Genomic DNA, 15,192 nt, shown 5'->3' on the forward strand with positions numbered 1-15,192 from the left:
TTTATGTATTTCATTCAAAACACATTAAAATAAATAAAAATGATATTGCATGACTGTGAAGGGCTCAAAAGTGTATAACTATATGTCTATATATGTGTATACATGTGTATTTATGTGTTTATGTGCCTGTATGTGTGATACATATATATAGTATATACATACTTACACAGATAAACACATATATACACACATACAGTACACATATTTAAACATATAAATACATTGGAGGCGGAGCATATTCCAGTAAAACACCTTGTCATATACCATATCCCTTTTAAGCCTTTTAAAACCTTTTTATTTATATTAAAATAATATATTTTTATTTTAAAAAAAATTGTATATATGTGTGTGACTTTATTTTAATATGTTTTACTTGTGTTTTGTGCAACTTTTTTTTAACCCTTACAGTTGACTTAAGACCGCTGCTCCTTAACTCATCGGCCACCTCTGAGGCGTAGGACAGTAATCACCCGATCAGATACGATTGGGATGATTGACACCCCCTGCTAGTGGCCGATTGGTCGCAAATGTGCGGGGGACGGCATTGCACAAGCATTTCACCAGAAATGCTTGTGCAGTGATAAATGCCGACAGCATATGCTGTCAGCATTTAGCGATGTTGGGCGGACATGGTACTCTACAGCAGATCATGTCCGTCCGACAGTCAGTCGCACTACCCCTTCTCTGGTTAACACGCTTTACCATGGACTTCTAATATGAAGTCACACACTAATGTTAGAACGGTCCAGAGATATTGCGTATCACGTAAGGTTTCATTAGCACACCGCTTGAATTCTGGCCCTACCCTGGCAATTTTTCATGAAACTTATCTCCTTTCCATAAAAGCATACTGAGTTAGGCCTGGGAGTGTGCACGTGTCTCGAGCACTATATGTAATAACATTTGTACAGACATTGGTGTTGAACACAATCATTTAGAAAAAATTGTCAAATTAGTTGTCTAGAAAAAACTTCACAGCCTTTAAAGGTGAATTTTGTAGATAAATCTTAAAAGGACACAACCCAAACTTTTTCTTTCGTGATTTAGATAGAGCATGCAATTTTAAGCAACTTTCTAATTTACTCCAATTTTCAAATTTTCTTCATTCTCTTGGTATTTTTATTTGAAAAGTAAGAATGTAAGTTTAGATGCCGGCCCATGTTTAGTGAACAACCTGGGTTGTTCTTGCTGATTGGTGGATAAATTTACCCACCAATAACCAAGTGCTGTCCAGGGTCTGAACTAAAATTGGCTGGCTCCTTAGCTTAGATGCCTTATTTTTCAAATAAAGATAGCAAGGGAACGAAGAAAAAATGATAATAGGAGTAATTTTAGAAAGTTGCTTAAAATTGCTGCTGTATCTGAATCATGAAAGAAAAAAGCGCCAAAAAGGCTAAGGTGAATGTATAAAGGTCACAATTTTATTGTACACAGTATAAAGGTCACAATTTTATTGTACACAGTATAAAGGTCACAATTTTATTGTGCACAGTATAAAACACAAATTTATTGTACACAGTATAAAACACAAATTTATTGTACACAGTATAAAACACAATTTTATTGTACACAATATAAAACACAATTTTATTGTACACAGTATAAAACACAAATTTATTGTACACAGTATAAAACACAAATTTATTGTACACAGTATAAAACACAAACTTATTGTACACAGTATAAAACACAATTTTATTGTACACAGTATAAAGGTCACAATTTTATTGTACACAGTATAAAACACAAATTTATTGTACACAGTATAAAACACAATTTTATTGTACACAGTATAAAACACAAATTTATTGTACACAGTATAAAACACAATTTTATTGTACACAGTATAAAACACAAATTTATTGTACACAGTATAAAACACACATTTATTGTACACAGTATAAAACACAAATTTATTGTACACAGTATAAAACACAATTTTATTGTACACAGTATAAAACACAAATTTATTGTACACAGTATAAAACACAAATTTATTGTACACAGTATAAAACACAATTTTATTGTACACAGTATAAAACACAAATTTATTGTACACAGTATAAAACACAAATTTATTGTACACAGTATAAAACACAATTTTATTGTACACAGTATAAAACACAAATTTATTGTACACAGTATAAAACACAAATTTATTGTACACAGTATAAAACACAATTTTATTGTACACAATATAAAACACAATTTTATTGTACACAGTATAAAACACAAATTTATTGTACACAGTATAAAACACAAATTTATTGTACACAGTATAAAACACAAATTTATTGTACACAGTATAAAACACAAACTTATTGTACACAGTATAAAACACAATTTTATTGTACACAGTATAAAGGTCACAATTTTATTGTACACAGTATAAAACACAAATTTATTGTACACAGTATAAAACACAATTTTATTGTACACAGTATAAAACACAAATTTATTGTACACAGTATAAAACACAATTTTATTGTACACAGTATAAAACACAAATTTATTGTACACAGTATAAAACACACATTTATTGTACACAGTATAAAACACAAATTTATTGTACACAGTATAAAACACAATTTTATTGTACACAGTATAAAACACAAATTTATTGTACACAGTATAAAACACAAATTTATTGTACACAGTATAAAACACAATTTTATTGTACACAGTATAAAACACAAATTTATTGTACACAGTATAAAACACAAATTTATTGTACACAGTATAAAACACAATTTTATTGTACACAGTATAAAACACAAAGCTAAAATTCATGGATCCATGATTCACAAAAAAAAAAAAAAATATTAAATAAACAGTTATAGTAAAAACAGCAACAGTCTATTAGACAGACGACAACAATTCTCACAGTTGGATGCAATGCATATATTGTTGTAAATGTCCCAGTAAAATTATTTGATGTGAATTCCAATAAAGTTATCCCAGTAAAGTGTGTTGTACGGAAGTGTCCAAAATGTTCAAATGTTCAAAAAAACTTAAAGTCCAACTGATGAAAAAGAGGTAAAAAAATGAAAAAATGGTTCTGATATAAAAGGAAGTGTAAAAATTCAAAAATACAAATTGCAACAATAAAGTTGTTTAGTGTAATTGTGTAAGAGTGAACTTCTTATGTCTTCTAATTGGTGATATCCATCAGTAAATGAGAAAAATAAATAATTATTCCTGTGAAAAAAAGAAGAAAAACAAAACTGCAGACATCAGTTGGACTTTAAGTTTTTTTGAACATTTGAACATTTTGGACACTTCCGTACAACACACTTTACTGGGATAACTTTATTGGAATTCACATCAAATAATTTTACTGGGACATTTTTACAACAATATATGCATTGCATCCAACTGTATGTGAGAATTGTTGTCGTCTTTCTAATAGACTGTTGCTGTTTATACTACAGTATAACTGTTTATTTAATATATTTTTTTGTGAATCATGGATCCATGAATTTTAGCTCAATTTGTGTTTTATACTGTGTACAATAAATTTGTGTTTTATACTGTGTACAATAAAATTGTGACCTTTATACATTCACCTTAGCCTTTTTGGCGCTCTCTTCATCTATTTGTATCACAAGGTTTACTAGGAGACCCATTGAAGGGAGCTAGGGGTGTATATACTTGCGCTAGGTCTAAAAATTGGGTTTCTCCAACATAGGTGTGTCCGGTCCACGGCGTCATCCTTACTTGTGGGATATTCTCTTCCCCAACAGGAAATGGCAAAGAGCCCAGCAAAGCTGGTCACATGATCCCTCCTAGGCTCCGCCTACCCCAGTCATTCTCTTTGCCGTTGTACAGGCAACATCTCCACGGAGATGGCTTAGAGTTTTTTAGTGTTTAACTGTAGTTTTTCATTATTCAATCAAGAGTTTGTTATTTTCAAATAGTGCTGGTATGTACTATTTACTCAGAAACAGAAAAGAGATGAAGAATTCTGTTTGTATGAGGAAAATGATTTTAGCAACCGTAACTAAAATCCATGGCTGTTCCACACAGGACTGTTGAGAGCAATTAACTTCAGTTGGGGGAACAGTGTGCAGTCTCTTGCTGCTTGAGGTATGACACATTCTAACAAGACGATGTAATGCTGGAAGCTGTCATTTTCCCTATGGGATCCGGTAAGCCATTTTTATTAAGATAGTAAATAAGGGCTTCACAAGGGCTTATTAAGACTGTAGACTTTTTCTGGGCTAAATCGATTCATTATTAACACATATTTAGCCTTGAGGAATCATTTATTCTGGGTATTTTGATATGATTATATCGGCAGGCACTGTTTTTGACACCTTATTCTTTAGGGGCTTCCCTAATCATAGTCAGAGCCTCATTTTCGCGCCGGTAATGGCGCACTTGTTTTTGAGGACAGCATGGCATGCAGCTGCATGTGTGTGGAGCTCTGATACATAGAAAAGTCTTTCTGAAGGCATCATTTGGTATCGTATTCCCCTTTGGGCTTGGTTGGGTCTCAGCAAAGCAGATTCCAGGGACTGTAAAGGGGTTAAATATAAAAACGGCTCCGGTTCCGTTATTTTAAGGGTTAAAGCTTCCAAATTTGGTGTGCAATACTTTTAAGGCTTTAAGACACTGTGGTGAAATTTTGGTGAATTTTGAACAATTCCTTCATACTTTTTCGCAATTGCAGTAATAAAGTGTGTTTAGTTTAAAATTTAAAGTGACAGTAACGGTTTTATTTTAAAACGTTTTTTGTGCTTTGTTATCAAGTTTATGCCTGTTTAACATGTCTGAACTACCAGATAGATTGTGTTCTGAATGTGGGGAAATCAAGGTTCCTTCTCATTTAACTATATGTATTTTATGTCATAAAAAATTTAGTAAAAATGATGCCCAAGATGATTCCTCAAGTGAGGGGAGTAAGCATGGTACTGCATCATCCCCTACTTCGTCTACACCAGTCTTGCCCATACAGGAGGCCCCTAGTACATCTAGTGCGCCAATACTCCTTACTATGCAACATTTAACGGCTGTAATGGATAATTCTATCAAAAACATTTTAGCCAATATGCCCACTTATCAGCGAAAGCGCGACTGCTCTGTTTTAGAAAATTCTGTAGAGCATAGAACGCTGATGATATGGTTTCTGAAGGGCCCCTACACCAGTCTGAGGGGGCCAGGGAGGTTTTGTCTGAGGGAGAAATTTCAGATTCAGGAAACATTTCTCAACAAGCTGAACCTGATGTGATTAATTTTAAATTTAAGTTGGAACATCTCCGCGCTCTGCTTAAGGAGGTGTTATCCAATTTGGATGATTGTGATTATCTGGTCATTCCAGAACCACTATGTAAAATAGAAAAGTTCTTAGAGGCCCCGGGGCCCCCCGAAGCTTTTCCTACATCCAAGCGGGTGGCGTACATTGTTAGTAAAGAATGGGACAGGCCCGGTATACCTTTAGTACCTTCCCCCATATTTATAAAATTGTTTTCCTATAGTCGACCCCAGAAAGGACTGATGGCAGACAGTCCCCAAGGTCGAGGGGGCGGTTTCTACTCTACACAAGCGCGCCACTATACCCATAGAAGATAGTTGTGCTTTCCAAGATCCTATGGATAAAAAATTAGAAGGTCTGCTAAAGATGTTTGTTCAGCAAGGTTCCCTTCTACATCCAATTGCATGCATTGTCCCTGTCACTGCAGCCGCGTGTTTCTAGTTTGATGAGCTAGGAAAGGCGATTATTAGTAATTCTTCTTCTTATGAGGAGATTATGGACAGAATTCGTGCTCTTAAATTGGCTAATTCTTTCACCCTAGACGCCACCTTGCAATTGGCTAGGTTAGCGGCGAAAAAATTCTGGGTTTTGCTATTGTGGCGCAGAGCGCTTCGGTTGAAATCTTGGACAGCGGATGCGTCTTCCAAGAACAAATTGCTTGACATTCCTTTCAAGGGGAAAACACTCTTTGGCCCTGACTTGAAAGAGATTATCTCTGATATCACTGGGGGCAAGGGCCACGCCCTTCCTCGGGATAGGTCTTTTCAAGACCAAAAATAAACCTAAGTTTAAGCAGGAAGGTAATACTTCTCAAGCCAATCCAGCCTGGAGACCTATGCAAGGCTGGAACATAGGAAAGCAGGCCAGGAAACCTGCCACTGCTACCAAGACAGCATGAAATGCGGGCCCCCGATCCGGGACCGGATCTGGTGGGGGGCAGACTCTCTCTCTTCGCTCAGGCTGGGGCAAGAGATGTTCTGGATCCTTGGGCGTTAGAAATAGTCTCCCAAGGTTATTCTCTGGAGTTCAAGGGGCTTCCTCCTAGGGGGAGGTTCCACAGGTCTCAGTTGTCTTCAGACCACATAAGAAGACAGGCATTCTTACATTGGGTAAAAGACCTGCTAAAAATGGGAGTGATTCATCCTGTTCCATTAGGAGAACAAGGGATGGGGTTCTACTCCAATCTGTTCATAGTTCCCAAAAAAGAGGGAACGTTCAGACCAATCTTCGATCTCAAGATCTTGAACAAGTTTCTCAAGGTTCCATCGTTCAAGATGGAAACCATTCGAACACTTCTTCCTTCCATCCAGGAAGGTCAATTCATGACCAAGGTGGATTTCAAGGATGCGTATCTACATATTCCTATCCACAAGGAACATTATCGGTTCCTAAGGTTTGCATTCCTGGACAAGCATTTCCAGTTCGTGGCGTTTTCTTTCGGAGTAGCCACTGCTCCTAGGTTTTTCTCATAGGTACTAGGGTCCCTTCTGGCGGTGCTAAGACCAAGGGGCATTGCTGTAGTACCTTACTTGGACGACATTCTGATTCGAGCGTCGTCCCTTCCTCAAGTATAGGCTCACACGGACATTGTCCTGGCCTTTCTCAGATCTCACGGATGGAAAGTGAACGTGGAAAAGAGTTCTCTATCTCCGTCAACGAGGGTTCCCTTCTTGGGAACTATAATAGACTCCTTAGAAATGAGGATGTTTCTGACAGAAGCCAGAAAAACAAAACTTCTAGACTCTTGTCGGATACTTCATTCCGTTCCTCTTCCTTCCATAGCGCAGGGCATGGAAGTGATAGGTTTGATGGTAGCGGCACTGGACATAGTTCCTTTTGTGCGCATTCATCTAAGACCATTACAACTGTTCATGCTCAGTCAGTGGAATGGGGACTATTCAGACTTGTCTCCGAAGATACAAGTAAATCAGAGGACCAGAGACTCATTCCGTTGGTGGCTGTCCCTGGACAACCTGTCACAAGGGATGACCTTCTGCAGACCAGAGTGGGTCATTGTCACGACCGACGCCAGTCTGATGGGCTGGGGCGCGGTCTGGGGATCCCTGAAAGCTCAGGGTCTTTGGTCTCGGGTAGACTCTCTTCTACCGATAAATATTCTGGAACTGAGAGCGATTTTCAATGCTCTCAAAGCTTGGCCTCAGCTAGCGAGGGCCAAGTTCATACATCAACCATCAGGGGGGAACAAGGAGTTCCCTAGCGATGGAAGAAGTGACCAAAATCATTCTATGGGCGGAGTCTCACTCCTGCCACCTGTCTGCTATCCACATCCCAGGAGTGGAAAATTGGGAAGCGGATTTTCTGAGTCGTCAGACATTGCATCCGGGGGAGTGGGAACTCCATCCGGAAATCTTTGCCCAAGTCACTCAACCGTGGGGCATTCCAGACATGGATCTGATGGCCTCTCGTCAGAACTTTAGAGTTCCTTACTACGGGTACAGATCCAGGGATCCCAAGGCGGCTCTAGTGGATGCACTAGTAGCACCTTGGACCTTCAAACTAGCTTATGTGTTCCCGCCGTTTCCTCTCATCCCCAGGCTGGTAGCCAGGATCAATCAGGAGAGGGCGTCGGTGATTTTGATAGCTCCTGCGTGGCCACGCAGGACTTGGTATGCAGATCTGGTGAATATGTCATCGGCTCCACCATGGAAGCTACCTTTGAGACGAGACCTTCTTGTTCTAGGTCCGTTCGACCCACTCCAGCTGACTGCTTGGAGATTGAACGCTTGATCTTATCAAAGCGAGGGTTCTCAGATTCTGTTATTAATACTCTTGTTCAGGCCTGAAAGCCTGTAACCAGAAAAATTACCACATAATTTGGTATATCTGTTGGTGTGAATCTGCAGGATTCCCTTGGGACAAGGTTAAGATTCCTAAGAGTCTATCCTTCCTTCGAGAAGGATTGGAAAAAGGATTATCTGCAAGTTCCTTGATGGGACAGATTTCTGCCTTGTCCGTGTTACTTCACAAAAAGCTGGCAGCTGTGCCAGATGTTCTAGCCTTTGTTCAGGCTCTGGTTAGAATCAAGCCTGTTTACAAAATTTTTGACTCCTACTTGGAGTCTCAACCTAGTTCTTTCAGTTCTTCAGGGGGTTCCGTTTGAACCCTTACATTCCGTTGATATTAAGTTATTATCTTGGAAAGTTTGTTTTTGGTTGCAATTTCTTCTGCTAGAAGAGTTTCAGAATTATCTGCTCTGCAGTGTTCTTCTCCTTATCTGGAGTTCTATGCAGATAAGGTGGTTTTGCGTACTAAACCTGGTTTTCTTCCAAAAGTTGTTTCTAACAAAGACATTAACCAGGAGATAGTTGTACCTTTCTTTGGGTCCTAATCCAGTTTCAAAAAAGGAACGTTTGTTGCACAACTTGAATGTAGTTCGTGCTCTCAAATTTTACTTAGCAGCTACTAAGGATTTCAGACAAACTTTGTCTTTGTTTGTTGTTTATTCTGGTAAACGGAGAGGTCAAAAAGCAACTTCTACCTCTCTCTCCTTCTGGATTAAAAGCATTATCCGATTGGCTTATGAGACTGCCGGACGGCAGCCTCCTGAAAGAATCACAGCTCACTCCACTAGGGCTGTGGCTTCCACATGGGCCTTCAAGAACGAGGCTTCTATTGATCAGATATGTAGGGCAGCGACTTGGTCTTCACTGCACACTTTTACCAAATTTTACAAGTTTGATACTTTTGCTTCTTCTGAGGCTATTTTTGGGAGAAGGGTTTTGCAAGCCGTGGTGCCTTCCATTTAGGTGACCTGATTTGCTCCCTCCCTTCATCCGTGTCCTAAAGCTTTGGTATTGGTTCCCACAAGTAAGGATGACGCCGTGGACCGGACACACCTATGTTGGAGAAAACAGAATTTATGTTTACCTGATAAATTTCTTTCTCCAACGGTGTGTCCGGTCCACGGCCCGCCCTGGTTTTTTTTTTTTAATCAGGTCTGATAATTTATTTTCTTTAACTACAGTCACCACGGTACCATATGGTTTCTCCTATGCAAATATTCCTCCTTAACGTCGGTCGAATGACTGGGGTAGGCGGAGCCTAGGAGGGATCATGTGACCAGCTTTGCTGGGCTCTTTGCCATTTCCTGTTGGGGAAGAGAATATCCCACAAGTAAGGATGACGCCGTGGACCGGACACACCGTTGGAGAAAGAAATTTATCAGGTAAACATAAATTCTGTTTTTGTGTCCTTTTAAGGATGATGATTGTCTCTATATCGCACTGTTGGCATATAGCGCTCAGGCCCGTGCACGCTCCTGGGCTTTCCTTAGTTTGCGCTCAACAAAGAAGTGAACAAAATATATCAACAGAAAGCAGTAAATGTGGTATCAGGAGTATATTGAAAAGGCGTTTTTAACTGCATGCTCTGTATGAACGATGAAAGTTAAATTTTTACTTGCGTGTCCCTTTATGAGGTTGTTGTTAATTCTTCTTCTATATGTACATTAAGCTTTTTATGACAATCATATACATAGATTATAGTTAATAAATTGACTGGGCAGGTATGTAGTGGTCCAGTATCTGCCCTGATATCTAACAATGCTTTCTTTGGTTTTCTCCTTTGCAGCCTGTAACTGTAACCTACATGCCCGCCGATGCCGTTTCAACATGGAGCTTTTCAAATTGTCAGGGCGGCGGAGCGGAGGCGTTTGTCTAAACTGCAGGCACAACACAGCAGGACGCCATTGCCACTACTGCAAGGAGGGCTACTATAGAGATATGACAAAACCCATCACCCATCGGAAGGCTTGTAAAGGTGAGCAGGCCAGGAACCAACTTGGGGGGACCTCCATAATGCATATACTTAATAAAGAGCCTTTGGGCCCTTTACAAAACAGATCTGGGGCAGCTAGACATTTTCTGGATACAAAACATATAGAATCTTCCATTAGACAAAGTCAAGTTAGTAGATAAAGCTAAGCTAGGTAGGTAGGCTTCTGGTTCTCTCAGAAGGTAGCAGCACTCATAGACATAGATGGGAAATGAGACTTCCGTGGAATAATAATAATTAGTAAGATCACCCCAGGACAGCCTACAGAAAATGGTCTCAAGTAATCTAAAATGGACTACCGTTACATACAGCGGCTTCCATGGGATATGGTGTGCATTAGCAGTTCCTAATAAATGAAGACAATCTACGGACACTTGAACAATTGAATATTTCAATAGGCTAACGTTGACCTAGAAAGGTTTCTACTGGATTTAACTATTCTATAGGTGTATTACAATGAACACAGCCATCTATCAAATACAGCAGTTTGAGACTGTACATGAGATATGGTCATTCTTGGGTGTCCTCAACAAAACACAGTCAGCTTGAGAGGTTTGATAAGATATTGTCTTGCTTAAGATGTGGCCATGCCTGAGAGGTATCTGCTAAACAGGTCAGCTATGTAGTTTTCTTGAAATATGGTTATGATTGTTAGGCTTTCTACTGAAACCAGCATGTAGGGCATGTTCATATAATAAAGTCATGCTTGTTAGAAACCCTCTCCCAAAATATATATATTAGATAGGGCTGGAGTTTTTATGATATATAGTTATCCTTGTCCGCTAGTGAGTTTTCATTTAGGTAAAAGATTGTTTTGGTGAGATTTGGTAAGGACTGGAAGTCAGCTATTGAGTTTTCTTTAGACAAGGTCATGTTTCAAAAAAGAGCTAACTGTGGAGTATTGATGAGGCATGGTCCCCTATCAAAGCAAGCAGTTAGGGGGTTTGATGGGGAAATTGTCCCACTTGTGAGGTACGTACAGGCCTATATTTTTATGACATACGGCCATGCTAGGGAGCTATTTACAAACCTCTCACTTTTATTACTCGGACCATAAGTGACAGCTGAGAGCATTTACAGCTTGTCAAGGAAAGGAAGCCTTATGAAGCCCTATATATTGTGTGTGGTCCCTAGTAGGTGACCGAGTGACTGGGGGTATGCATACAACTATAAGCTCATCCCAGGGGCAGAATGCCAAAGAGATGCGAGTAAGACAGCTGGCGCAAAAGGACAAGTACTTATTTAATATCTGTGAATTTGTATTTTGTCACAGAGTGTCTTTGCCATATAAACCAGATAATGACATCCGTATAGATCCTTATTGGCACAACTCCTGTTGAGAAAGTACAGTCAGTACAAAACAATGTGACCTGTACCAAAGCCAGAATACGGTAATACCCAGGTGCATTACATGAAGCTAAACTTAATGTGAGTTTGTTTCTTTGCTGTATCTTAAAGAGGTTATTTAAAAGGAATGATATATAACTGAGCACCTGCCCGTTATATGCCCGTAAAACCCTCAGATTAGATTTACAGCCTGGCCTTATCAGTTGAGTATTTTCCCAGCCTGTAGAAATCCTTTCCTGTATAGCTGCACTATACATTTATCCTTTAAAGGGACATTAAACCCAAACATTTTCTTTCATGATTCAGATAGAGCATACAGATGTAAACAATCCAAAATTTCCAATTTACTTCTATTATCAATTTTGCTTCATTTTCTTGGAATCCTTTTGTGAAGAAGCAGCAATGCACTACTGAAAACTGGCTGAACAGAGGCAAATATGTGCAGCCACCAATCAGTAGCTAGGTCCCAGCTCCTTAGCATATCTAGATATACTTTTCAACAATGGATACCAAGAGAGCAAATCAAATTAGGTAAACTAATTAAATTGGAAAGTTGTTTAAATGTATCCGCTGTCTCTGAATAATGAAAGAAAGATTGTGGGTTTCATGTCCCTTTAATATACCACAGGGTTTATAATGTATCACCTGTCTTCCTTCTCTTGCTACTCTATATACTAATGTTATCATTGCCCTATTGCTTGCATATAACTGCAAATGGATTAAACACCTAGTTAAATGCAGTTTCAGCATCACTACTGGGAGCTAGCTCAGACATCTGGTGAGTCAATGACAAGAGGTATATATATGTGCAGCCACCAGCTAACTAGTAACCAGTAGGGAATTGCTGCTCCTGAACCTACCTAGGTATGCTTTTCAACAAAGGATACCAACAGAATGAAGTACATTTGAGAATAGAAGTTTAATTTTAACCTTCAGGAATATTTAAAGGGAGTACAGCTAAGAAGGAAGCTAAGCATTATATATATAATACCTGCTCCTTTATGATAGTGCATTTAGGTTTCATTTTTAGATGTTTTATGTTTACGATAGAACAAGGGAATTTCATGGTTAAAGGGACACTGAACCCAATTTTTTTCTTTCGTGATTCAAATAGAGCATGCAATTTTAAGCAACCAAGAGAATGAAAAAAAATGATAATAGGAGTAAATTAGAAAGTTGTTTAAAATTTCATGCTCTATCTGAATCGCGAAAGAAAAAAATTGGGTTCAGTGTCCCTTTAAATTGTGCAGATGTGGGGAACATTAAAGTACTTTCCCTCTATCATACTAAACACAATTTCTATTTATATATCGGAATGGGACTACAAAAGCTCCTGTAGTTCAGAATGGAATAACTGGAAGTCTATCAGTGAGAGTAATGTGCTGGCAGTGAAGAGGTTAAATTCCAGGGCAGTCGACGTGTTAATGTGCCCAGTACAGCTCCCCCCTCCTCCCTTATACCTGCACAGGTGTGCATACCAGGGACAGCCACTGCATTGAACAGGTTAAGCAGCGCTGGGGAAGGAGGGGGGAGCACTGGCTACAAAGGCTCCAAGCATTGAGTAATGGTCCCACACATCTTTGTCGGGCTGACAGGGAGGGGTGTCCCGGCCACAGGGGGAAGAAAGAAGAGTTTAATCCACTTACAAATAGACCATAGGGGGAGGGGGTAACGTGAGCTGATGGGTGCAGGTGCACTCAGGCAGAGGTGAGTTTGTTCCCACAATCGCAGGTGATGTCCAGCCAATAGATGGGATAAAAGCAGGAAAAGGCCACATACATCTGGCTGTCTGCTCTGGGACGATGGAGATATATAGCAGACAGATCCTGCAATGTACACTCATAACTAGAGAAAGATAGTTCCAGAAAAGTAAATATATACAAAAACATACACACATATACATACACACACATACATATACACACATACATATACATACATACACATACATATACATACATATACACACACATACATATACACACATACATATACATACATATACACAAACATTCACACACATACATATATATACACACACATATACACACACACACATACATATACATATACATACACACATATACATACATATACATACACACATATATACAAACACACATATACATATACACACACATATACACATACACACACATATACACACACACACATACATATACATACACACACATATACACACACACACATACATATACATATACATACACACATATACATACATATACATACACACATATATACAAACACACATATACATATACACACACATATACACATACACACACATATACACACACACACATACATATACATACACACACATATACACACACACACATACATATACATACACACACATATACACACACACACATACATATACATACACACACATATACACACACACATATACGTATACATACACACACATATACACACACATACATATACATACACACACATATACACATACACACACATATACGTATACATACACACACATATACACACACACATATACGTATACATACACACACATATACACACACATATACACATACACACACATATACGTATACATACACACACATATACACACACATACATATACATACACACACATATACACATACACACACATATACGTATACATACACACACATATACACACACACATATACGTATACATACACACACATATACACACACATACATATACATACACACACATATACACATACACACACATATACGTATACATACACACACATATACACACACACATATACGTATACACACACATACATATACATACACACACATATACACATACACACACATATACGTATACATACACACACATATACACACACATACATATACATACACACACATATACACATACATACACACACACATACATATACATACACATACACACACACATATACATATACATACACACACACATACATACACACACATATACACACATACATATACACACACATATATATATATATACACACACGCACACACATACTCTCACACATACATACACACACATAAATATATACACACACGCATACTCTCACACACAGTGGCGGCTGGTGACTTTTGAAGATGGGGGAGCACTAGCCCCGCCCCTCAGATGGCCCCGCCCATTTTAATGTGTGTGTGTGTGTATATATATTCATACATACATACATACATATACACACAGCTCAGCCTTGATTTCTCACAACTAGATTTAGATTAGATTTAGTGTGATCTGGTAGTTTGGGATTTTAAGAGACCACTGTAAATATGGGATGGGAAAATATTATTTTTAACATGTAACTAATGTGTGCACTGTAATTAAAGGGACATTAAATTGCAAAAAAAAATGGATTGGAACATTTTACTATAGCACTATTGCTGGCAAATAACTGTGTTTAACCCTTGGAAATGTGTTAAACACATTTTTAAAGTTTGCTTCAGAGAAGCAATGATTTACAGGGTTAAACATAGTTATATATGCAAACAACAGTGCAAAAATAAAATGTTATAACACTGTATATAATGTTTGCACTTTTATGTCCCTCTAAAAGGAAAGGCCAATGAATCTGTAGTGTTTCATTCAATAATAAAATTTTATGCTGTGTTAGCAAACACACAAGTGCCTTCCATCCACAGTTTGCAAGCCTCCTCCTAAAAAAAGCTATTTAAAGGGGGGGGGGCTATTTAAATAGACAGTGTTAAGATTCCTTTACATTTTGCCCTCAGTCAATGTT

The 15,192-nt window shown here is 38.4% G+C and overlaps 1 protein-coding gene across 1 annotated transcript in view; it reads left to right on the forward strand.

Moving 5' to 3' along the window:
* The window catches only part of NTN1 (netrin 1), a 281,192-nt gene that overhangs the window by 138,350 nt on the left and 127,650 nt on the right, over positions 1-15,192 (forward strand). The window contains exon 3 of the mRNA XM_053710026.1: positions 9,845-10,033. Coding sequence (XP_053566001.1) covers positions 9,845-10,033 — 189 coding nt within the window. The remainder of the gene's footprint in view (positions 1-9,844; positions 10,034-15,192) is intronic.

This window comes from Bombina bombina, chromosome 1 (assembly GCF_027579735.1).
Source record: "Bombina bombina isolate aBomBom1 chromosome 1, aBomBom1.pri, whole genome shotgun sequence".
Classification (NCBI taxonomy): Eukaryota; Metazoa; Chordata; class Amphibia; order Anura; family Bombinatoridae; genus Bombina; species Bombina bombina.